The sequence below is a fragment of the Myotis yumanensis genome, unplaced genomic scaffold, assembly GCF_028538775.1.
Source record: "Myotis yumanensis isolate MYYU_CA2020_CCGP unplaced genomic scaffold, mMyoYum1.0.hap1 SCAF_11, whole genome shotgun sequence".
NCBI classification, from domain to species: domain Eukaryota; kingdom Metazoa; phylum Chordata; class Mammalia; order Chiroptera; family Vespertilionidae; genus Myotis; species Myotis yumanensis.
In genome coordinates, this window is record NW_027223762.1 from 72,196,872 (window position 1) to 72,221,787 (window position 24,916).

A 24,916-nucleotide genomic window follows, 5' to 3' on the forward strand; every position below is an offset into this window, starting at 1 on the left:
GTGTCATCCTCCAGGGATTAGCCCTTATTTACTGCCTATTGGACAAGGGGTCACACACCGCGCTACTCACCCATCTGCCTATGATGAGATTGGTTGATAGAGAGCCCAGAGCTGAGCTCTCCTAGCCTGTACTTCTGTAGCCTAAGGGAGATTCGTAAAATGGCTGATGGAAACCCAACAGGAGCTTCTGACTCGTGTTCTTCCTTCTGGGCGTGGGTTTAGGAAGGCTCTAGGCCTTTTTGCTGAGCCCGTCAGTCCTTGCTCTGCCTTCCCTCCATTGTGAAATCCTCAGCTCAACCCAGAAGGAAAGGAGGGTCACCTTAGCTGGGTACAGTCTCTGTCCTCTCGGGCTGGCTTATAGCCTTCCAGGTGCTTAATTAGGCATCACAGGCAGTAACACTCCCCTGCAGGTGGGATTAAGATGGGATCTGCCTAACGCCTTCCCCACCACAGTAGAGCAGCTCCAAATTGCCAGGGGACCAACTGATCGAGAGCTTGGCCCTGGGACCAGGTAGAAAAAGTAAATGGTTCTTTTGTCTTCTTTGAGGTCAAGGGGAGATTGGATAGGCCCCTGTGGTGGAGGACCTAGGTGGGCTCCTGAGGGGAAGCACGTGAGTGTGAATGCAGATTTGTGGGTTTTGTGTGATTTTAGCTCAGGTGCAGGGCCGCCTTCTGACTAGACATGGGGTGTTCTGTCCTAGCTCTTGTATTTTGTCCTGGAAACAAATGTTTGCCCCCGTAAATGGGGCTGGATATTGTTCTGGCCACTGCATCGCAGGTGTGTTCTGGAGGAGGGTTCGTGGTGTGGCTCCAGTAGCTCACCCCACGGGGCCATTCTCTCCTCACTGCCACCCTTTCCCTCTGTTTCCCTCTGACTTCAGAGCCTCTTCATGTGGAAGAGACAGAAGATGGAGGTAGTGCCAAAGGCTACTCTGCTTCCTGTCCCTGGGAGTCTTGTCCGAAAGGCTGGCCTTTCATATGGTCTTCAACACCTCCCCCCCACCCCCCCCAAATTACAAAGTGGCTTTGTTACAAAGCTTGTTTATTTCAGTGGAAAATTACAGCTTTGCCTTTCTTGATGGAAGTGGTTTCTCAGCAGAATGGCCAGAATATCCCTAGCCCCTTGCTGTCCTAGAAGATAGAAATAAGAAATTAGCAAGAAGCTCTAGGTTAGGGCTGACAGTGGGCAAAGAAAAGCCAGGCAAACCTGGCCAAATTAGCCTTGTGGGGCTGGGAGTTCTGGAAAAATATGTCGCAGGTGATTCATGTGTTCCTGCAGGAGTTTCAGCTGACGGCCTGTTGTAGACTTTAGGGTAGGACGTGGGGTAGTGAGGTTGGAAGAGCTGGCCTTTCTGGTGTTCAGTGAATTGATGATATTGGTGAACATATCCTTAGGTGAAGTCAGCCGAAGCTCAGGTTTGATCCAGCTCATGGCCAAATAGCCCTAGAGGGAATAGGCAACAGTCAGCTGAAGGTAGCAACCAGAGGCTCTCTCCAGAGGCAGCCCAAGAGCAACCAGTTCTTCTGTCCCTGTCCCCAGGGGCATCACTCACCGGAGCTGAGTACATGAAGCTGAACAGCATAAGCCCGATAATCAATATGATTGACATGATTATGATTTTAAAGCGGTAGCGTTTCCAGAAAACATAGCAGAAGTTTCTAATAGGTGACTGAAACCATGAGAGCAAGGTGTTGGTGCGCCTGTCCATGAGCGTTGAGTCCGAGAATGGAGGACAAAGGGGACCTTCAGATCAAGTTTTCCAAGGCAAAGACCTTTCTTTTTTAAAAAGCAACTTCTGCCCCATCTCCCCCTCTCCCCTTGGCTGTTCTCTCCCGACTGTGACAGCATTGAGCTGAGGTGGTGGGAAGTAACTACCCCTCCACTTGTGGCTACTGGCCACCACCCTGGGTATACGGCCAGGCTCAGCAGCTCGGCTTTCTGAATAAGGAGCCTTACGGGGGAGGGTGGAGTGTAGGGTATTGGTTGGGCTCTGACTGGCCACGTCCTGCTGCCCTGATTAAGGCGTCCTCCTTGGACAGAATCTCCAGTGTCATCTTCACTTTACCCTAGAAACACCGCAAGGGGTGGGAGGCTGAGTTATGGTCGCAGGAACATCTTCCCAGGACCCACAAAGGGAGAGGGATTTAGGTACGGCCCCCAAGGATTTAGAGCCAGTGATGGGACACAGCAGTCCTGTGCAGTAGACACCTTCCCCAGTTCCTACCGACAAGCGCCACTTGCCGTCCTCGAGGACCTGGCAAGGCCACCAGCCGGTTGCAGTCCTCTTCTTAAAGAGGGAGAAGCGCTTGTGCTGGAGGAGGTGGGGCCACTTGGGGTCAGCATCCATCATCCTGATGGAGCACAGGCTTGGGTGCTGGGCCGGGAAGGGCATGTCAGACAGATCCAGCTCTAGGACCCCTGAGCCAAGAGAGATGCAGTTGGCACAAAGGAGCTCCCTGTCCTGAGGTAATAGGCCCCAGGCCAGTAGCTCACCTAGGAAGTCATCAGTGGTGAAGATGTCATTGTCCCAGATCTGGATGATGAGCCGGGCCGGAAACTTCATCACCAGGGGGTCTAGGCTCCATATGTAGTTCTGAAGGATGGCAAAGGAGTGTGTCACCGCAACTCTCCTAGGAGAGTCCCCTTGGCCCTCTGAGGAGCCCACACCTAGCATGATGGACTGTCCAGGAAGAGGGCTTCTGCCGAGGCTTCATTCCAAGTGTTCTGGTGCAACTGCAAGTCTCTGAAGGGAGGGGCAGGAAGAGAAGCCCACCTCCACGTTCATTACCTTCTCACTCAGGACGCACATTTGCTCAGCCACCAGGTAGTCCAAGGTGAAGATGAACCGCCAGTTGAAGATGCCCTCGCCAGTCAGGGATTGGTAGTGGATGTCTGTCTTCTGCATGTCCTTCTCTAGCCCGAATAGCCACCTGGGGTCAGAGTCCTCTCACCTGGGCTCATGTGCACTGTCCCCAGTCCTGAGCTGGAGCCTTTTGGGAAGGGCCGCCCAGTGGACACCAGGTGCAGTGGAAGTGGGGAGATGTCATCCCAGGACGAGGAGGACCCACAGAAAAGCTAGAACAGGACTTGGGGAGCTGTGCTGGAGCCCTGCACCTCTGCCTCACCCTTTGACGTAGATGTCACTCATCTTCTCGTTACTCAAATTGACACTCTTCAGGTCCACGTGAGCAGTTTTCCAGATAATGCAGCGCAGCTCATACCTGCGGCCATGGCACCCTGAGGCTTTGCCAAGGACTCACTGCCCAGCAGCAGCCTCGGTGAGGGAGACTGGCCTGGGTGGCCACCCTCCATGCCCACACTCATGCTGCACTGGCGGCAAGGGAGTCCCAGGATTCCCAGCAGAGGAAAGATGCCAGCTGCTCAGTACTGGGAACCCTGGTGCCTGCCCCCAGGAAGTGCGGAGATAGGGAAGTGCGCCCACACTCACCTTGTAGGCTGCCTGGGCCTGATGTTGACTGGGGGGCCAGGAGGCCCCAGTTTCTTGGGGAAGATGTCCACCCACATTTGTATCTTTCCCTGGAGCAGAGATGGGTTAGCTGGCAGGGGTTCCTAGCCTGTCTTCTGTGCTGGTCTGGGGATCCCTGTTCCAGGTTCTTAGGTCTGTGGAGGCCATGTTCCCAGCACTGAGAGGTGGGGTACAGTATCTGAGATGGAAAGACTTTAGACAGGAAGTCAGGCAACTGCCCACCAGCTTCCTCCTTTTCCTTTTTTTTTGGCCTGGAGAAGATGCAGTCAGGTTGGTAGGTATGATGACTTTTAAGGCTGATGGTCATGGGGCTGGGACGTCTCTTGTAACGAGTCTGGAGGGTTAATGCCATTTAGCAGGTGATGCTAGAAGCTTCTAGAAAGCTCCAGAATGGTGTTGGGCTTTTATTTATTAGCCAGCTTAGTGACCCTGAGTCAGAGTAATCTAGATTGCCAGGCCAGATTTCCAGATTGTTTTAGGATGTGCAACCACAGCCCGAGGGTATGAAGCTATCACAAAGCACAGAGGTCTAAGAGGGATGACACTTGGGGGGAAAAGGAAGAGGTGGAACTGCCAACACTGGAAGAAAGATAAACATATTCTTTCAAGCTGTCTGACCTCATTTTTATTTTTTTGAAGTTGACCTAATTTTTTCTTTTGTTTTGAAAACAGGTTTAGTGAGAATGCTTTTTAAAAAAATGCTAAGTAGAGAACTTTGTCTAGAATGTGGTATCAGCTTGAGAAATGTAGAGTGAAGGGAGCCATTCTGGTGGCAAGAGGGTGGATGGTAATAAGGCCCTTGAGATTTTTATTCCTTCTGCTCTGGCTTCCTGCAACTAGTAGCCAAACCAGATGTGTGATGTTTGCACATCAAACCTGGTGCTGCTGCCCTGCCCTCCCTCAGGAGAGACTGAGGCAGGGTTGGTCTTGGCTGCCAGGGCGCCTCAGCACGTCCTACTGTGGACGCACAGCCTCCGTGTCCTGTATATGACTCTTCCAGCTCTAACCCTCTCCGTTCTAAGTGGCATCACTGGAACTTCTTGCTTACTAACGTGCAGGCGTGCATGTCTTCTGCCCCTGCGCATCTTTGAAAGCCCAGCTTCTCCTTTCCCTCCTGGGCTGTGTCCTAGATGGGTGTGCCCCTGTCTCCCACTCCAGACCCTCTGGCCTCATACCTGGTCAATGCCTGGCTGGCTGCTGCTGTACAGCATGCGGGTCTCTAGGTGCTCGGGTACCAGCCCCTGGGCGTGCAGGAGGTACAGTGCAAGGCGCTCCTTTTTGGGGCCCAAGTAACGAGCAGTAGGGGGCTGGGGCTCTAGATTGAAAGGGACAGGAGGGGATCCTGAGGTCAGTAGTCTTCCCTTCTCTCAGGTAGGCCCCCACCTTCCTCATGCCCAGCCTGAATGGTAGCCATAGTTGCCCTCTGCAGGAGGAAGGAGAAAGATGTGCCCTCTGGCAGCTCTTCCATCCTGGAGCCTCCCTGGTTTCTGAGGCCTGGGCCTGTGCTTTCTGGCCACATGCAGTGCTCACCAAAGCTCTGCAGCTTGAATTTTTTCCCATTGTAAAAAACAGAGTCACCATCAGGGTTGAACAGAGGTGGAAGCAATCCTTTGCGCTTGGCATGGTGTTCCAGGAGGAAGCTTGGGGGCACCTGATCCCGCCACCTAAAGGGTCCTGACCTGTGGGGATGTGTGGGAGGAAAAGGTGTGGGGCCTGGACAGCTTTCGGCTGCAGGATGACAGTAGTGGAGGCAGGGAGAGACAGGTTCAGGCCCTGGTTCCCAGCTATGGGCTCCCTCCTCCACCTTCTCTATGCCTTGGCCTTTGGTCAGGCCCGCTCTTACAGGCAGTATGATTGGGAGAGCCCACAGCGAGCTCCAAAGCCAGACAGAAGTCGGTTTTCGAGGTCGATGACTGTGGTGCCAATCTTATCATCAGGTGAAAACAGGTCAAAGTCATACAGCTCAATCTCTAGGTCCTTCTCCAGGGGGATGGTGCAGCTCAGTTCAAACATCCTGGTGGGATGGCGTTGGAGACCACAGAGACCGAGACCATGTTACCTACTGCTTCCCCTCTAGCATCTCTGCCCCTCGGGCCATGCTCCAGCCCCTGGTTTGGTCCTGTGACCATGGAGAACAGAGCCCGGATGGCTGTTGTCTGCTAATAACCATCACCATGTATGGCAGGAAACAAGTGTTGATAGGCCTGTGGGTGGGACCTGGCTCCTCCCTTCCCAAAGGGCATGTGAGGATAGAACTGGGCCACCCACCCGTTCATCTCCCATCTGGTGAGCACCTTTAGTGTGTAAGGCTCCATGATAGGAATTGGGCGGCTAGAGGGGAATGCAAGTTCTTTACTTCTGGGCTTTCTCCTGGCGCTGCATGGGTGGGAGCGGAGGAGTGGGGTTTGGGCAAGTTGGGGCAGCTCACGTGCCAAAGATGGGATTCAGGGTGTTAGGCTGGTACATGTCTCGGTTGCCAAGTATTGTCTTTCCCAGTTTCAGGATCACATAAGGGTCACACTGGGGGTTAGGCACAAGTGAGGGAAGGACAGGAAATGGAGAGTCAGGCCAGGGGGGCAGGAGCGGGGCAGAAATGAGCCCCTTGCACCAGACAGAGCTTGTGGGGAGGGGGCAGTCAGGGTGGTAGCAGCCTGAGGGAGCTCTAGGACATGGGCTTTAGGCAGGTGTGGACGGTGTCAGGGCTGGGTGGGGCCCTGGAAGATGGGCACTGCAGGTTTGGGCTGCTCATTACCAGGCCATTGTAGTCTTGGGGCTGCAGGTTGATTGCTCGTACCACGTACACCCGCACCAGGCATTGCTGAGGGAAGTCCTCTTTATGAGGCCAAACCAAGAACTGGCGGGGGGGCTGGGGGGCTCCTGGGTTCTCAGGAAAGGGGTAGACACGGAAAAGGCCCTGTATGTGTTTTGGGGAGATTAGTGTTGGCAGCCGGCTCTGTAGAACCCTCTAAGAGGTGCCCTGGCTGAGCTTAGAAGAGTGAGCATGTAAGGGTAGTAGGGACAAAAGTCATGTGGTTGGGGAGAGGCAGGCACAGCAGAGATGCTGTACAGGGACCACTTGTGTTTAGGAGGCACTGGGCAAAGGAATTGTGCTTGCCAGTCTCTGCTGATGTGAACTCCCAGTTCCCATCTCAGCCCCATCCCTTCAGGTCTGAACTTCTCTAAAGCTCCTGGGCCTTGGGAAAGTGCATAGGCCAGAGCTGGGATGAGACAGACCTTACCCTTCTGAACCCTGCATAGGTCAGTCTGCTTCCCCACTTCTGAAATGGTTTTTCAAGCCCTCCCTGCCCCATCCTACAAAGAGCATATAGAGCCAGGGCTTTTATTAGAGTCTTCTGTGGACAGATGGGCATGAGGAGAAGGGGCAGCTAAGCCGGACTAGACACCCACCTTGAACTCTCCGACCACAGGGCTGTCTGACTTGGGCTGTTCCTGGTAGAGTTTGAAGGTCTGGCAGAAGTCCTGCAGGCCTTGGAAGGCTGGCACAGCCTCCAGCTCACAGTCATACACCTGCAGGAGGGTGCGTGGGACCCAGGCTGCTGGGGAGCAGGCCCGGGCTTGACCAGAGGGCCTTTCCTGGGATCGGGGGTTGAGGGACCACCAGCTGCCAGGTCTTGTTCCCAAGTGTCTGCCCACTCAGCCGTCCCAGGGCAGCCTTGGTCCCTGAACGGGTGAGGCTGGTAGCGGTGTGGCCTGGAGTGGGGTGGCAATGAGGAAACCCCCCCACACCGTGGTTCCCAGAGGAATCAGGGCTAGGTCTGCTGGCTGCCCAACAGGTTTTATTCCACCTCGGCAGTCTCCCTCCTGGGGCTTCCAGACCTCCAGGGTGTGGTAGTCTTTGTCCTTGTACTTCAGGGACTTGCCGTCCCCTGTGGCCCAGAACAGCTTGCTCCACCAGTCCACCTCATACTCGTCTTCATCCTGAGGAAGAGGGGCAGCTGGCCTTCCTCTGCCCAGGCTCGTGCTCCCCTGCCTCCCAAGCTACCTGGGATTGCTCCTGGTTCCCCTGGGCTGAGCCCACATCACCTCAGTTTTGCTGGACTTGAAGCAGAACCTTTCAACGAGGTCATCTAGGAACTGGGAAAGGAGAGGGGGTGAGTCGGGCAGAGCCGGGCACCCCACAGCCCACCCACCACCTGCCTCCTGAGAGGAGTGGGTGGAGGTCAGGGCTGACCGCACACAGGTCTTTCATTCTGAGGAGGGTGCGCCCAGTTCCTATTCTCATTGCCCACAGCTTCAGATTGAACCTGAAGGGCTCAGAACAGCAGGACCTCAAGGCCCACCCCAGATCGACTGCCTCAGAGTCTGCTTTTGCACCAGAGGTCCCAAGGATTCCTGTGCGTTCAGGTGACAAGCGCTGCTCTAGAGCAGTGGTTCTGAACCCCGAGAGCATCGTAATCACGGGGGGCGGGGGGGGGGGGGGCGGGGGGGGCGGATCTTGACAAAAATGCTGACCCTGCGCCCTGCCCCCAGCAATTCTGATGGAGTTGGTCAGTGGCCTGGCTCAGAATTTTTTAAAACTCACGGGCAATTCAAATATGCAGTCCAGGTGAGACTCACTGTTTTAGAATTGTCGTGTACTGTTAGCCTCCCCGGGGGCGCAGGTAGCAGAGCCCCTCAGGGACAAGGGCTGGGTCCTGGAAATGGTGTGGGAGAAGGTAGGGCCTCAAGCCCATCACTTACCTGGTGCTTGTTCACTGACAACTCTGTGGAGAAAGCAATCGTGCATCTCAGGAGGCGGGAGGTCCCTGTCCCTCCCTGTGCCTGCTTATTGGTGAGGCCTGGGAAGGGCTAGGAGTAAGGACGTACTTGGAAGCCGTGGGGGCACGTAGTCCGAGGCCCAGGGGTCACAGAAGTAGGGCTGCAGGGAGTCAATGTTGGCCTGGCCCACCAGGGTCTGCTGGCCGAAGTCCTTATTGTCCACCACCTTCAATACGAGGGGCAGCGCGTAGGCCTCCTCCGTGGGCATGTACTGCAGCCCAGAGAGCGGCACCGTGAGACCTCGCTTGAGGAGTGGGCTGCCCAGCCCTTGCCCGGGCCTTCTTACCAGTGTGAGGAAGAGGACCGACTGGGCAAAGTTGGGGTTGGTCTGGAAGTCCCTGATGGGCTCTGTCTGCCGGGCCTCTTCCCAGCACTCCACCAGCAGCTGGGGGGAACGCACCTGATTCATGTTCCGGAGCCCCCAGACCAGGACCTGCCAGAGAGGGAGGGGCGACAGCACCTCTGGGGGGGGGGTCTGTACTGGCAGTGATGGTGCATCAGGGAGTACGCAGGGCCAGGGGTCAGTGCTTGTCCTCAGCCTGGATACTCCTCCCTCCTGAGGGAGGGGCCCTCTGGCCACTGTGACTGTCCTTCACTGCCCTCTACTGCCCTTAGGCATTGTCCTTCCCTGTCTGGCCTCCCATCAGTTCTCTGAGGAGGAAGCTCCTGAGGCCCCCACAAGCAGGGGGTACCCAGATTTCTCAGGTTTCCTAATGTCAGCTACTCATTGCTGACTTGTCTTCCATAGAGCGCCATGCCATTCAGTGGCCCACACCCTGTGATTGCCCTCAACTGGCAGACACTGAGCACCCAGGAGATGCCCATGCCCCTCCTGGTCAGGCCCTTCTCAGGACCAGCCTGGGCCTCACCTGGGGGGAGAATCCAGTGCCCGCAGGCCTGACCATCTTTTGCTCGTTGCCAGGTTTGTGGCAGTTGCATAGGTTCCCACGTGGGGATTTCCATGCTACTCTCAAAGAAAGGAGACTCGTCTGGCCTTGGAGTCAGGGCCTGGCCCAATTCTGGTCTCCACTGGGCGCATGTCACTGTCTCTCAAAGCCCCATTTCCTTCTCTGAGAGCAGCCCTGCCACGGGGCAGCACGCGGCTCAGATGCCACCACCGGTAGGAGTCCCCTGTCTACTCCCTGCAGCAAGTGTGCAATAAAATAATTAAACATGTCCTCTCAGAGCTGCTGTTCATTCTCTCATCTCCCTCCATCTCAGCTTTGGGTCTGGGGGTCAGGACCACCCCAGGAGGGTCAGCAGAGCTCCACGTTTCCTGCCCACCCCCCCAACCTCCCCACCCCAAACATCATCACCTCCACCGCCATTTTCCTTAGCGTGGGCTGCATGCTCTTGGGGAGTGTGAAGACCCCGTTCTTCCAGGGAACACTTAAGATTGGCAGCTTCCTTCTGAGACTCTGAAGGGATGAGGTGAGAGAGCAGGGAGCACGAGGCCCCATTGGGCTGTTCCTACTGTTCTCCATCCACAACTCGAGCAGGTCCCTGAGAGAGCTCAACTGAGGTGGCCCCCGAGCCCATGGGCAGATGGTGGCTGGAGAGCTAGGTTAGGGGAGCAGGCTGGCTGGGTTCCACAGGCCCTGAGTTCTGGTTCCAGGCCCCAGGCCTTTCTGAGTGGGTTGGGCGGGGGGTAGGTGGAGTCAGGGACCACTGGCTGTGGGAACATGTAGCAGGGGCATGAGGCAAGGTGGGGCACTGAGTACTACACCTCCCAGCAGGGCCCTCTGTCCCAGTACCTCAGTCTCAAGGATCAGCTCGCAGGAAGCCAAGATCTCGCCCTCTTCCTCCCCCAACTCTTTTGCAAAGGGATGCCACCTCATGGGGGGCAAGACCCGATGTTGGACATCCAGCCAGACCACTGGGGGCCACATGCTCCGTCCCCGGAAGCTCTCCTTGCCCTAGAGGGAGAAAATTTGCAGAACAAGGTTCCAAGCTAGCGGATTCTGGCTCCTGGCTCCTCCCCTGGGATCCCCATGAGTCTAGGGAAAGGGCTAACAGGTATGTGTACACGATGCCCTGCGAGCCAGGCCCATTGGAGCACGTTCTCCTCTGCCCGGCCCAGTCCGCTGTACCCGCGAGTCCCGCTGCCACAGTTCCAGCACCACGAGCGGCGGGCTCTCCCTGGTGTCGTGAGGGCTCTCGTACAGGAGGAGGTGCTGGAAGATGAGCGTCTGGGCCCACGTGGGGGCTGCAGAGCTCCTCAGGGTTTGGGTGCACTGGCTATGGTTCAAGAAGACCAACCGGACGAAGGGCTCTGGAGGGTGGGGGACAGGGGCGAGTCTCATGTTGAGCTGAGTGAAGCTCTCCTCTCCGGCCGCCACTGGACCACTTGTCAGGGCCCCAACCCTAGGGCGTCTCCCAGGGAGGCCCAGGCGGGGCAGTCCCACCACTGACCGCTGTGCTGAAGCCACCTCAGTGTAAGCCGCAGAGCAAAGGGACGGATAGGCAGAGGCCAAGGGTCACTGGTCCCACCCACATCTGTTTCACACTGCTATGGTTGAGGCTGGGTGGCACAGAGGAGGAGGGCCAATGGCTCCTCCGGAGGAGCTCTGAGGACCAAGCTACACGTGGCTGCCTTTTCACAGCACTGGCGAGCGGCCTTGGCATCGGGCAGGATCAAATAGCCTCTCAACACAGGTGCCGGTGCCCAGTGGACACTGCCCGGCTCAGCCCTCCTCCAGCAACCTGGCTCCCTACACAGCCACCAGCAGGACAGGGCAGAGCACTGACCCACCTGGAACCTTCCAGAAATCGCCACCCCTCCTCCCTACCCCTCATCTGTCCAGCTCCAGGGACACATGAGTTTTCCAAATGGTCACTTCTCTTTTGCTTTCATGAACTCCTCCCTGTTCAAGGCCAGCTAAGTGGTCCCCCGAGGTGATGCCTCCCCAACTCCCCTCTTAGTTCCACAGCACTGGGGACACACCCCAACAACAGCCTTGCCTTGTATTCCTTGTTTTTGTGTCTTTTCCCCAAACCAGGGCCATGAGCTGCTGGGAGTTGGGGGGTGGTCTGCATATTGGTCACCCTCTTCCTTTGCCATATTTTTTATCCTGGGCCCCTGGGGAGCTGGGGGAGAAGAGGTGCTGCCACCTACCCTGGAATGTCTGGATCTGGTTGCCCATCAGGTTCCGGGCCTGGTAGATGTAGCAGAAAAGCTGGTAGTAGTGGGGCTCTGGGTAGGAGAGGAGTGGACTCTGTCACCTGCCCTTGGGACTCCACCCCAGCCCTCCCCTCTCCCTGCCGTCAGATGCGGGGCCTCAGAGACCACCCAGGCACGGCTCTCAGAGAAGTGCTCACTGTTGAAGACGCAGTAGATGAAAGGCAGGTGGGGCGGCGGCGGGGTGTCCTCCGGGGCAGGCTTCCAGGAGCCCCTGAGCGTTCTGCTGAGACCCCGTGACGGCGGCCTGTTCTCTTCCTGCTTTTTCTGATCCTTCCCCTGCCCACCACAGTCTCCCTGAGGCTCCTGGGTGCCCATGCCCAGGTCCCCCTTTTGCCCTTCTGGGCTCCACCCTCCAAAGCCTGACAATGTGGCTCCAGGACGCAGACTCCCCACCCTTGAGCTGTCAGTGCCCCAGCCTAGGGCATCTGCTGCTGCCATGCCTCCCTGGGCCCAGGCTCCAGGGGGTGGATGCTGGGAGGAGGCGCCCGGCCCTCTGAGCTTTACCAAGGATCCCTCCAGGAGGAATATGGGTGCGATGCCCTTGTCCTTGTTGGGGGCCAGCCTGCGGTGCCAGCAGCGGCGGCGGAACCGGCTCTGGGGCTGAGGGTTCAGGTGGAACTTGGAGCCCATGGTGCCGTATTCCCAGCCCTCCTCCTCCTGGGTTGGGCCGGGGTGGTCCTGCAGGGAGGACAGCCGGGACAGCCTCCTGCATGGCCCGGGGTGGGCCCTGCCAGCGGTCCTGCCATGTTCCCGCCCAGGTGGCCCCTCACCAGCTGCAGGAAGGACAGCGTCTCCTGCTCCAGGTTCAGCTTCCCGTGGTTCCGGCAGCGCACACGTGCCCAGCGCCGCCGGCGGCAGGAGTAGTAGGTCTTTTCCACTGAGTTCCAGACCGGAGGTAGGCCAGAGGGCTGGATCCCCACGCCGTACTCCCAGCCTGCAGGAGCAGGGCCGTGGCGTGGGTGCCTAGGTCCCACAGGCTGGGAGGCTGGGAGGAGCCTGAGAGCTGGGCCCCAGAAGGCAGGCTACAGGGGCAGCACTGCCCTCATGTCCAGGTCTCTCTGGCCCTCGAAGGTGTGGTCACATTGTCACTTCGGTGGCCTGGGCCCAGCTGCCCATCTCACAGATGAGGAAGGTGAGGCTCAGATGTCATGTGACCCATACAAGGTCCCACGGCTCATGAGTGGCAGGGTTTGGGTCTTGAGCCCAGGTCTTCAGACTTCCTGCTGAGGGCACCTCCCTGCAGCCCCCGGGGGGAATCCCGGCTCCAGAGCCAGATCCCTGCTCAGGCACTGAGAGGTGCGTCCCACCTGCCCTGTCTCAGAACTGGGCCCAGGTCTGTGGGGAGGGTCAAGCCCTGCTCTCCGGAGGCTGGGGACCCCCAGGAATTCAGGCCCATCCCACCCGGGAGCTTGGCTGTTTTCAGGCTGTGGGCAGTGTCGGACCCTGGCAGCTCCAGGCCCTCCTGCCCTGTGAGCAGAGGACTGACCCTCATTGTCCACCGCGTGGTTCAGCTCCACAGTCCAGTTCTTCTTCACGTGCCAGCCTTGGGGGCACTTCACATTCTCCCGCGCCTCCACAGGCTGTCCGTTCTGCGGGTGGAGAGGCGGCGGGCTGAGGGGTGTCTGAGCCAGGGGCCGCCTTCACTCACCAGCCCGCACATTTGCTCGACCGGGAGCAGACGGCACTTGCTACGTCTAAAGCCACTCACAGTCACTGAATATGCCTTTACCGACTCGCCTTTTCAAACTATAAATAAACGTATTTTTAAAAGGAAACTTTATATGTCCACTCTCAGTGGAAAATCAGCATCACTCCCCAGAAATAGGAAATAACCACGGAAATGACTGGAAGCAAACTTGAGCGCGGCTGCCACCTGGATGCTGCCGCCGGCCCCAGCCCAGCGGCCGCCTGCCCAGGGGAGCCCAGCGTGAGGGGTAGACCGCCCTGTCCTGTGCAGCAGTCGCCGGCCTCCCGGGGCCGCTTACATTGAAATCAATGAAGTGAAACAAAACTCAGTGCAGTTCGTCCCCCTCACAACGCCATGTTGCAAGTCCTCGATAGCCACACGTGGACAACGCAGACATAGACCGTTCCCATCGTCACAGCGGGTTCTGCCGAGACCAGCCCCAGCCCCCGCCTCTCCTCCCCCTGAGGAGGCCGTCTCATTGGAGCCATCATCAGTGCTGGCCCAGGGTCCACACAGAGGGGGACGGGCTCAGATAGCCACCCCGGTCTAGCGCTCTTCCCACTTGGACAACCCGGCTCCCGAGGTGGCCATCTGGTTGCACTGCCCCCGCACCCCGAGGTGGTTTCGCCCTGCTCACCACGTCGGTGTTGGGGGTGGCTGCCGGCACCCAGGCCCCCGCGAGGTCCCGCTGCTGGTTCTCATACACCTCCTCCAGCACCTGGCTCTTGTTGATGTCTGTGTCCAGGAGGAGTCTGGGGGCAGCGACACCTCGAGTTCCCAACACATCTCCCCAAACTTCCAGACCCCTGGGGCCCTCCTCTGCTGGCCGAGTGCTCCCTCCTGTGAACCCCACCTGCTCGGCAAGGCTGGGCAGTGGGCGGGCTTGCAGGGCAGGGTGGTGGGCAGCTTCTGCCTGGGCACCCCAACCCTAGGGCAGGGCTCCAGTGGCTGTGTGCCTGCCTGTCTAGGCTGCTGCTGACTGGCCTCCCGGAAGAAAGAAGTGTTGGCTCCAGGCCCTGTACCCAAGACTTACCTCCTCTGAGGCTCCACCGTCCACTTCCCCTCCCAGTGCCATCCCGAGGGCTCCTTGAAGTCCTCCTTGGGGAGAGCCTTGTGCCCCAGGACGTCAGAGAAGTTGGGGCACTGGTACAGCCCCTGCTGCCCCCACTGGTCTTTGTACTTGGCCTGGTTCTCATACTGGGGATGGGAGTGGAGGGAAGGCTGTCAGTATCTGCTGCCTCCCCAGCACACAGTGGGACCGCAGAGACCCTGGCGGTGCCTGCGATGGGGCCTGTCTGCCTTGTCACTGCTGACCCCAGGGGCCCTCCTGCTCCACTATTTGCCTCCTCTTTGCAACCTCGGGGCCTTTCTTGTAGGTTCGCCTGCTGGGTGTGTGGGATCCCCATCTCAGCATCTCCAAGCCCTACAAAGGAGCTGGTTACGCATATTATATGCCCAACTGCTACACACAACTTAGGAACCATGAAATGTGTTTAATTCAGTAAATTACAAAGCCTGAAACTCTAAATCCACTTCCCTTCTGCTTTCACAGCTTAGCCTAAGCCCTGTTCACCCACCCCCTGGGTTCATTGCCCTGTGGGAAAGCGCCCCGTTTCTTGTCCCTCTAACAGTGCCAGGCCTCCCTCTCCCTGAGACCACCAGCCTGGCCTGAAGGACCCAGCTGGGGGTGCGGGGCCCCAGGCTGCCCGGCTGGTGATGGACAGGCCCCTGCAAGCCGGGGCCTCACTCACTCACATGCTCTGAACTAACAGGGATAAACTCCCCATAAATCTCCACTAGGGAGAGAGTGACCGGCCCCAGGGGACCACTCAGCGACCACATGCCTGTGGCTTGTGAACCAGGGACCCCAGTGGGCAGTGTCTGCGGTCGCTCTGCTGCCTTTCTCCATCAGACCCCCTTCAGAATCCGATTCTCTGGGAACGTTTTCTCAGTGCCGGGCCATTGCAGTTCCCCTGCTTCTGTCCCCCTCGCCCCCCACCCCGGCCGCTCACCGTCTCCGCGTACACGACCACCTGGCCCTCTCGGAGCAGCTGCAGGTCCCAGCTGTCTGTGACGTTGCCCAGCCACATGCAGACCCGGAGATGGGCCGGGAGCGAGTCCTTCCGCCCTTCACCCTCTGGGTGCTGAGTCAGCGGCAGGTCAAGCCCACAGGGGTGTGGGCCCCCCGGGGGCAGGGGTGCAGGTGAGGGAGGGGCACACACCTGCTCCTTCACCCTGAGCCCCGGGAGCAGGGGCCCCACACTGAGCCAAGCTAGCCGATGGTTGTACATATGACCCCACGCTAGTTGGGGCTGAGGGGAGAGGGGTAGTGCTGCCAGGAAGAAGCAGGGATGCTGGTGACATTGACAGTGGTCCTAGCGATCCAGCGAGCAGTACAGCCAGGGATCAAGTGTCAGTGCTTCTTGCAGGATGAGAAGGACTCAGAGGGCACAAGAGGGGCCTCGAGATGGCAGGAGGGCAGAGGGCAGGCAGGTGTGGGGGAGCCCAGTGTGGCCTGACTGTTGAGAGGATGGGGCCTGAGAGGACGGAGGAGGAGGGGTGACTGGGGTCAGGCCAGGGAGGTTGGACCTTCTCTGGGACGCAGTGGGAAGCCAGGTACGTGTCCCCACCTGCCTCCGGGGCTGGGGGCGGGCTGGAAGCAGGGGCTGTGGTCAGAGTGGTGGTAGTCTTATTTATGGCTTATATCTGATACGATGGGCTGGTGCCCAAACCTTATAGTCATTGCATATTTTGGGCTGCGCCCAACTGTGGTCCAGGGGAAAGAGAACAAGGAGGAACTAAGTGTGGTGTGAAGATGACAGAGGAGGCAATCAGGGGACATTGTTGGGTCATGGACTGGACGTCGGCCTCATGCTGATGGGCTTTCCTTCCTCTGGAAACTTCCACCCCATTCACCTGATAAAAGGCCCGGGAGCAGGCAGGGGCAGGCCGGAGGGGAGGCTCATGGGACCCCCCCCCAGAGCTCAGGGAGTCTCCCTGGGGTGCTCCTGGCCTCCCCGCACCAGGACCGGAGCTGCCCAAGGACTCCCACTTGCGCACCTGCAGGAGCAGCGTCTGTGTCTTCCCGCAGAACTTGCCGCAGTGCAGAGCCCCCGTCGGGGAGAACAGGACGCTGTGGGCGGGCACCTGTGCGTAGGCCACTCTCTGCTCCTTGGCCATCAGCCAGATCACCACGTCCGGGATGCTCACCTGGGGCTGCCGCGGCAGGAGAGTCAGACCCGTGCACCGGCTCCGCGCCTGCTCCCGGCCAGGGGCCCAGCGCCCACCTCGGGGAGCACGGCGTTGAGGCGGTATAGCCAGCCCTCCACGGTGGCCACCATGTCCCTAGGCTGGACTTCCTTGGCCTTTTGGGCCAGTTCCTTGAGGAGGAGGTTACGGAGCTGCCACCTCTTCCCGTCCAGTTCCGTGGCTTTCGGCTGATGGGTCATGCAGGGCAGAGGGCGCCTGTGGCCAGGACCAGGAAGGAGAGGGCTGGGCCATGCGTGGCCTCTGGCCCTGTTTGGGGCCAACGTGCCCTTCCTGGACTCGAGATCCTGCCCAGCCCCTGCTGGCCTGACGCAGGGAGCGCTTCCCACCCCTCCTGAGAAGCCTGCTCAGTGCAGGCCTGGTCCCCAGTTTCTCACCCCCCACCCCCACCCGCCCTCCCAGTCCCTGCAGGAGCCAGGCCTATGCTCACACCTCTTGGAGAGGGGTGTGAGGCAACCAAACCCTGAGGTGCAGCAGTGAGGGTCCAAGTGGGGTGAGGGGCAGGCAGAGGCCTTACAAGGAATCTTCTGGAACAGTCAGAGCCCTGAAGACGGCATGTGGAGAGGAGCAGCAGGGGGAAGGAAGGTGTGGGGCTGGGCCGGGCAGGGCTTGTCTGGAAACACTGAGAGGCTTGGTTTGGTGGGAGCACGAGGTGTGGAGTGGGAACAGCAGGGACAATGCTCAGGGCGGGGGCGGGGGAGGTGGGGAAGGTGAGGGCCATTTTCTGCAAGGCCTGATGGGAGAGGAGAAGCTGCTCTGTTGTTTGGGTCTAAGCCAGGGAGAAATCTGGGGAGGTGGGGTCAGGGTGGGGAAGGGCGCCATTGCCATGGGGGGCGGGGGGGCCGCTCCGATGTGGCGCCCTGCTCCTACTTGCAGTCCTCCACCAGGTCCCTCAGCAGTTTCCTCCACTGGGGGAGCAGGGCAGGGTCCCTCGGGTTCCGCATAGATTTCAGGGTGTCCAGATTGGCTTTCTGCCCAGTAGGAGGAAAAGAGCAGGTGAGCATGGGGCACCCAGGCAGCTGCAGGGCTGATTCGCCCGACATTTTCAGTCATGACTTGGGAACCTGTGAGGGGCAACCTGGGGATGCCAGTCCAAAGCTGTCACAGGCCCTTGTGGGGTTAGGGCCCCATGCACCCTTCCCACTCCCCTACAGAAGAAGGGGGAGCAGGAAGGAGCCAGGGTAGGCGGGCCGAGGCGGGGCACCGGTCCCGTTGCTGGGCTTCCCTTCCCATGTGCGAGAAAGTCCTATCTGAGGAGGAGGCACCACCTGGCTCTCCTGTCTAAAACTGCAGTGGCTTCTTTCTTAACAGACACCTAAGACCTTTGGTGATCTGACCTCTCCCAGCTTTCCTGGCCTTATTCGCACTCACCTCCATGCCCCACCCCCCTCGACCTCACATCCCCATGCTGTGCACATTGTTCCCTTCTCTAACCCCCCTCCCCGCCCCCGCCCATGCCCCCTGCAAACTCCTCATTCTGGAGGGCTCTGCTCAAATGTCACCTCCTTTTCGAACACGTCCTCCACTATCGGCTCTTCACCTCCCCTCCCCCGCCCAGTCTCTGCCCCGTGGCCGGTGCCTGCACATCCTCTGAAGCCCTGGCTGCACCTCCCCGAGGCCGGGCAGTGGCTGTGTTGACTCATCTTGGTGTCTTCAGAGCCCAGCCCCCTGTCAGGCACTTCCACCTCACTCGGCGAGGAGGGCATGCGTGAGCCAAGGGACTGGTTTCCTCCGACTGTGACTCACTGTCCCAAATCTCCCCTCGGTGACAGGTCCTCCCTGCACCCAGCCAGCACACTCACCAGGCGGTCCCGAGTGAAGTGCAGAAGGTTGAGGCAGTCCGTGCGGAAGCTGATGTCCTCCCAGTAGGAGGTCAGGGCCACCACCGGCTTGGTGTTGTACCAGGGCACGTAATTGTAGATGTTCCCTGAGACACAGAGATGGGGGGGGTGGTGGTGTCTGAGTGCCTCTGGGGGTCTCCTCTCAGTGTATCCCTCAGAGGACCTTCACTGAGCGACTTCATCCCTCCAGGATGCCATCTGCTAAGAATTCTAACTGGAGCCCTCCCACCAGAGGGTGGGCCGCCTGATCGAGTACTCATCATGCTGGTGTGTCACGCAGCCTTCAAAGCCCCCAGTGAGCAGGCGGGAAAACCCAGGCTATGGCTGGGAAGTAGTGTGCCTAAAGTGGCACCACCAGGCGGGCATAATGCAGGTGTCTAGCTGCACAGCCCCATGCCCTTAACTTCAAGCGAGATACTGAGGCCAGAGGCATGACTGGAGGCAGGTCTACCTCTGGGTGGCCTGAAAAGCAGGGGGGAGTGGGCCCTGGGCTCAGGAGGAGACCCAGGGTTTGGCTGGGATGGGCAGACATCTTGCCAGTGTGGAGGAGGGGGTCGGGGCAAGCATGGATTAAACCCACGATGATTGGGTTCCTGGCGATGTTTCTTATTGAACGGAGGGAGGAACCTAGATGAAACGTTAGGGATCTTTTTCTGAGGTGTGTTGTTGACGCAAAAGGAAGAAAACCACAGAAGCCAAAAATAAAGCAGAATGTCTGAGGCAAGTAGAAGCAGGCTGGCTCCTGCCCTCTGAGTTTCTGGCAAATCTTGGAGAACTTGCACTTCTTTTTGGCAACTGCCCGAGCCCAGGGGTCAGGAGAGAAAGCCTAGTGCTGCCACGGTGGGCAGTCCAGCGGGAGACTCCACGTGGTGTGGGTTGAATTGTGTCCCCTGCAAAGGTATGTCGAAGTCCTAACCTCCAGCACCTCAGAATGTGACCTTATTTGGAAAGAGGGTCATTCATTGCTGCTGTAATTAGTTAAGATGAGGTCATACTGCAGCGGGCTGGGTCCTTAACCCAATATGACTGGTGTCTTTATAAGAGGAGGAGAGACCGAAAGAGATGGTGGCCTTTGAAAGACACAGAGACAGAGGGAGACAGAGGCAGACAGAGGCAGAGAGGGAGTGCTGTGTCTCCAAACCACGGCACACCGAACACGCGAGCAGCCACCAGAAGCTGGGAGAGGGCCTGGCACCTGCCCCTCGGGCCCATCAGAAGGAACCGCTCCTGCCTACACCTTGGTTTCAGATGTCTAGCTTCCAGGACTGTGGTGCTTGGTCATGGCAGCCCTAGCAAAGTAATATGCCACGCAAAGCTGGCGCTTCAAAACCTAATCCCTCAGTCAATGAAAAATAACCCCCACACAGAAGAACACGGTGAGGAAACATACCTGTCTCCAGCCTGGCTCTGGGGCGAGTCGACAGGGAAATTTTCCCCAAATTTGTTACCACAAACGGGCCCTCCTGCAGGCTGCATTCTGCATTCAGGTCACCTGCAGGGTCTGCACAAAATTTAAAGTGGTCTCCGGTTGGCAGGGCCCCCAAGTAACCGGAGGGAAAAAAGACAAACCTCCTCAGGGGCATGAAACTTTAGCCAAGTCCCAAAGGATTCCACAAGTAAAGTTCCAAGAAAATGAGCAGCTGAGAACCGGCACATGCTCTCTGACCCAGCAGCTCGGCTCCTTGGTGCACACCCAACCACAAGGCACACGCGGCATTATCAAAAGACAGAAATATGTTCATCACAGCGCCATTCGTCATAGCTCTGAATTGGAAACCACTGAACTCTCCCTCAGAAGTAGAAGGACAAATAAATGATGGTATATTTGCACAAAGGAACACCACACAGCAATGAGGATGAGCTGTGACTACTCCCAGCAACATCTGGGTCTGTGAATGAATTTCACAAACAAAATAATGGGCAAAAGGTGCCAGACACATAAGAATACATCCTATATGATTTCTTTGATATAAAGTTAAAAACCAGACAAAACGAACTGGAGGCTTGGCGAGTGATTGCCCTTGGCGGGTGGGGAGTCCAGGGGCCTCTGGGATGTCAGGACTCTTTCACGGTCTGGATGTCGTGACAGGGGCACGTCTGCCTTGGCAACCACCTGAGCCCAGGGGTCAGGAGAGAAAGCCTAGCGCTGCCAGTGTCCTAGCACTGGACACCTCGGTTGGTGTACTTTTCCACAGACATGTTATACTCACATACAAAGTTTACTTAAGAATTTAAAAAATAGTGGGGGGCAAAGAAGACAAAATAAATATGTAACATGCAGTGTGTCAAACTCTGTGGAAGAAGAGTGGAGAGGAGGACAGGAGCTGCCAAAAAGTGGTCAATCAAATGGCCGCCTAAAGCCTTTTCTAGAAGCCCTAGAAGAAATGTAGAATGCAGCCCAGAGATATGACAAATATGGAAGAGAGATTAAAAATATGAAGAATAAAATGGGAACTTCCACAGATGGTAGAGTGAATTCGAGAAGGAGATTACAAGGGACAAGGGGAGGGGGTCATTTTCAAAGGAAAGTATCATATAATTTTTCAAAATTGTTGGAAGGAATCAGCTTTAGACCCTGGCACTGAGGGGATGATCAGGATGATAAACAAGCAGAGATCCCAGGCTGGGGTTGTCAGATAGGAGCATGAAGACACAAACGGCAATTTTCTTCTTCTACTCTTGGATGGCGTACAAAAGCAACAAGGAGAAGGAAAATAACTCCATTTTCAGCAAAACAAGGAGACAGATATAATCTTCAGACTCAAAATACACCCGAGGACTGCCAAAAGCAACTGTGATTGCCCCAGGAGCCCCAAGGGGTGAGGCCCAGCAGAAGTCACCTGTGGAGACCTGAGGACCAAGACAGACAGCAGGGAGCCCAGCCTGACAGAGCAGAGAGCAGAGAGTGCCAGCAAAAACACACTCCCAGAAGGAACTGGGGAGTCAGATGAGGAAATGGGAGCCAGCAAAACTCAGAAAACAAGTACAAGGAAAACAAAAGCATCACAGAAAGGAAGCCGAGTAGAAAAAGCAGCCCCGGGGAGAGCAGACCTTGCAGATAATGTGGTCAGAAACATAGAAACCAGAAAAGTGGCCAAAGGAAACGGAAAGCGTCAAGAAGGACTGGGGAGAAAAGGACAGACAGACACAGAAGAAAACCAAGAGCTGCGGAACCCAAACGGGGCCCCTGAGTAGGAAACCTAAACAATAGAACATTGGGGGAAGGAGAGTCTTTTTAACAGATGGTGCTGGGGAAAATGCAAAGGAATTCAAAATGGATCACAGTGCTAAATGTAAGACTAAAACTGTAAAACTTTTAGAAGAAAAAAGAGGAGGAAACCTACATGACCTTGGGTTAGGCAAACAATTCTTGGATTGGATATGACACCAGAAAAGAAAAAAAAAACGGACTTCTTCCAAATTAAATGTTTGCACATCAAAAGCCACCATTAAGAAAATGAAAAGTGCCCTGGCCAGGTAGCTAGCTCAGTTGGTTAGAGCATCGTCCGGATGTGTGAAGGTTGCGGGTTCGTTCCGTGGTCAGGGCACATACAAGAATCAACCAACGAATGTATAAAAATCTGCAAACAGTTCATGTGGATGAGAATTAACTGCTGACTGCCTAATGAAGTTATAAACCTGAAAAAAAAAGTCACAGACTGTTTGCAAGTAATGTATATGATAAAAGCCCTGTATCCAGAATATATAAAGAACTCTTACAACTTAACAATAAGAAGACAAACAGCCCAATTCAAAAATGGGCAAAAGATGCCCTCACCTATTTGGCTCAAGTGGATAGAGCATCGGCCTGCAGACTGAAGGGTGGTGGGTCTATTCTGGTCAAGGGCACATACCTCGGTTGCAGGGTCAATCCCTGGAATATGGGAGGCAACCAATTGATGTCGCTCTCTCTCTCACATCAATGTTTCGCTCTCTAGCTCTCCTCCTCCCTTCCACTCTCTCTGCAAATCAATGAAGAAAATATCCTCAAGTGAGGATTAACAATAAATAAGTAAATAAGTAAATAAATAAATAAATAAAGGCAAAAGATTTGTGTAGGCATATCACCAAAGAAGATATATGAATGGTTAAAGAGTACACAAAAAGATGCTTAGCATCGTTAGTTATTAGAAAAATGCAAATTAAAAGCACAAGATACATGCCCACCACGCCGGCGGGGCACGTGGCCCCGCAGGCATCCGGCAGGGAGGATGACGGGCAGCCATGGCCGAGGCAGCGCCTGACCAGATAGGTGCAGGCCCGCGGACGCCCAGAAGGACCCGGGCCACCCTCCTCGGCCTCCAAGTCACTTTCGGGCCGAGCAGCGGGAGACCCAAGGGCCAGGCGGGGTGGTGGGCGGCCCGCCTCCCGGTGACGCCCACGGTGGCAGGCCTTGCATGGGAGCCGAGTGGCCGGCTTCCCATCCATTAAGGGACCTCCATTTTGTATGGAACCATGTGCTCAGCGAAGGCTCCTTCCCCCTCGGAAGGAGCCTCTGCTAGCCACACCCACCATTTCTCTGGACTAACCAATGGTAATCAAGGGAAGTGCACGCCATCGATATGACCACATCCTGTGTAATGGGTCACCAGCTCGCACCTGGCCAATCGGCGGGGGGCACAGCCCCCTCTCCCGCCCCTACTCCAACCCTCTATGAAACCCCTGGTTCGAACAGACTGCTCTCTCTTTGCCACCTGCTGCTGCGTCAGTAAGGAAGGTAGAGGAGCTAAGCCCGGGCTTAAAATAAAAGACTCTTTGCTTTTGCATGGAAAAAAAAAAAAAAAAAAAAAAAATACATGCCCACTATAATAAATATTATAAAAATAAATAATAACAAACTGGTGAGGATGTAGAGAGACTGGGACCATTATACGCTGCTGGGGGAATGGAAAATGGTGCAGGCCCTCAGAAAATTTTGTCAGTTTTTTAAAAAACCATTCCATTTCTAAGTATCCATCCAAGAGAAATGAAAGCCTGTGTCCACACAAAGACTTTACGCAAATGTTCATAGCAGCTTCATTCATAATAGACAAGAATAGAGAAGTAGAAACGATATTCATCAAGTGATAAGTGGCCTAACAAGTGATGAGTGGTACATATGTGCAATGGAACACTATTTGGCAATATAAAGGAATGGAGTGCTGATAGATGCTACACCAGCGATAAACCTCAAGGCATTATGTCAAGTGACAGAAGTGAAAGACCACATATTGTGTGATTCCTTTCTACGAAATGCCCAGGGAAAGTAAACACACAGACAGAAGTAGAGTCTTAATTGTATGGGCCTAGGGATGGGAAGGGGAAAATGACTACACAAGAAATCTTTGGGTGATAGAAATGTTCTAAAACTCGGCATGGTAATGGCTGGTAAATTTACTAAAAATCATTGTAAATTTACTAAAATCATTGAATTGTACAAAACAAGTGAATTTTAGTAATTTAAATTTTACACTAAATGCATTACTAACAGCAACAAAAGGAAGACTTGACTCTGCATATTGAAAGAATACACCATGTACCAGGGAAAACTGACCCAGAAGGATCAACACCCAGACATATCCTAGTGATGTTATTGAACTTACAAGATAGAGAATCTTTGGGATGAAAAGATAAAGAGATTCTAGAAAAAATATATCAGAAAGAGAAAAAGTATGAGTTATGAAACTTTAAGAAACCACAAATCTAGAAGAAAACGTAAGAGAGTTCCTTAATAAATCTGGAGTGGAAAAGACCTTTCTAATTATGACTCAAATGCCAGAGCCATAAAAGAAATAAATTTAGTACATGTGAGGGGAGAGGAAGGCAGGGAAAAGTAGGGGAAGGTAGGGGAGAGGAGGAGAAGGAGAGGACAATACTATCTGCCCTTCTACTATCTGGCAAGGGAGTCTGGGGGGGGGGGTGTGGCCATCCTGAAAATGGCCCTCAGCCCCCACCCAGGCTGGTCATACCCTCATGGGGTGAGGGTCCCCACTGGGGGCCTTGGCCAGCCTGCAAACAGCCATCAGCCCCTCACCCAGGCTGGCCAGGCACCCCAGTGGGGACCCCCACCCTGAAGAGGGTGTGGCCAGCCTGAAAACAGCCCTCAGCCCCTCACCCGGGCTGGCCAGGCACCCCAGCAAGACCCCCTCAGTGATCCGGGACACCCTTCAGGGCAAACCAGCCGGCCCCCACCCATGCACCAGGCCTCTATCCTATATAATAAAAAGGTAATATGCAAATTGACCCTAACAGCAGAATGACTGGGGATGACTGGTCACTATGACACACACTGACCACCAGGGGGCAGATGCTCAATGCAGGAGCTGCCCCCTGGTGGTCAGTGCGCTCCCACAGGGGGAGCTCTGCTCAGCCACAAGCCAGGCTGACGGCTGCCAACGCAGAGGTGGTGGCAGGAGACTCTCCCGCCTCCTCAGCAGCGCTAAGGATGTCTGACTGCAGCTTAGGCCTGCTCCCCACTGGCAAGTGGACATCCCCCGAGGGCTCCCGGGGTGCCAGGGGAGTGGGCCTAAGCCAGCAGGTGGACATCCCCCGAGGGGTCCCAGACTGTGAGAGGGCACAGGCTGGGCTGAGGGACCCCTACCCCCCCCCCTCTCCGAGTGCACACATTTTTGTGCACCAAGTCTCTAGTGAATCTATATTGATAGCCATCACAGCACTGATTGCCCCCCAGGGT

At 56.2% G+C, this 24,916-nt stretch overlaps 1 protein-coding gene across 1 annotated transcript in view; it reads right to left on the reverse strand.

The window, feature by feature from the left end:
- Positions 1-1,216: 1,216 nt before the first annotated feature.
- Positions 1,217-24,916, reverse strand: part of FER1L5 (fer-1 like family member 5) — a 58,554-nt gene continuing 34,854 nt past the window's right edge. The window contains exons 20-52 of the mRNA XM_070428361.1: positions 18,205-18,329; positions 17,273-17,373; positions 16,423-16,600; positions 16,196-16,351; positions 15,148-15,279; positions 14,169-14,332; positions 13,773-13,887; positions 12,935-13,037; positions 12,219-12,382; positions 11,586-12,105; positions 11,383-11,460; positions 10,358-10,539; positions 9,992-10,183; positions 9,584-9,670; positions 8,554-8,700; positions 8,316-8,478; positions 8,190-8,212; positions 7,533-7,583; positions 7,326-7,427; positions 6,897-7,016; positions 6,241-6,402; positions 5,917-6,008; positions 5,332-5,502; positions 5,019-5,167; positions 4,664-4,803; positions 3,450-3,538; positions 3,127-3,222; positions 2,790-2,931; positions 2,495-2,594; positions 2,226-2,419; positions 1,958-2,067; positions 1,554-1,701; positions 1,217-1,444 (exon numbers count right to left, since the gene is read on the reverse strand). Coding sequence (XP_070284462.1) covers positions 1,217-1,444; positions 1,554-1,701; positions 1,958-2,067; positions 2,226-2,419; positions 2,495-2,594; positions 2,790-2,931; positions 3,127-3,222; positions 3,450-3,538; positions 4,664-4,803; positions 5,019-5,167; positions 5,332-5,502; positions 5,917-6,008; positions 6,241-6,402; positions 6,897-7,016; positions 7,326-7,427; positions 7,533-7,583; positions 8,190-8,212; positions 8,316-8,478; positions 8,554-8,700; positions 9,584-9,670; positions 9,992-10,183; positions 10,358-10,539; positions 11,383-11,460; positions 11,586-12,105; positions 12,219-12,382; positions 12,935-13,037; positions 13,773-13,887; positions 14,169-14,332; positions 15,148-15,279; positions 16,196-16,351; positions 16,423-16,600; positions 17,273-17,373; positions 18,205-18,329 — 4,724 coding nt within the window. The remainder of the gene's footprint in view (positions 1,445-1,553; positions 1,702-1,957; positions 2,068-2,225; positions 2,420-2,494; positions 2,595-2,789; positions 2,932-3,126; positions 3,223-3,449; positions 3,539-4,663; positions 4,804-5,018; positions 5,168-5,331; positions 5,503-5,916; positions 6,009-6,240; positions 6,403-6,896; positions 7,017-7,325; positions 7,428-7,532; positions 7,584-8,189; positions 8,213-8,315; positions 8,479-8,553; positions 8,701-9,583; positions 9,671-9,991; positions 10,184-10,357; positions 10,540-11,382; positions 11,461-11,585; positions 12,106-12,218; positions 12,383-12,934; positions 13,038-13,772; positions 13,888-14,168; positions 14,333-15,147; positions 15,280-16,195; positions 16,352-16,422; positions 16,601-17,272; positions 17,374-18,204; positions 18,330-24,916) is intronic.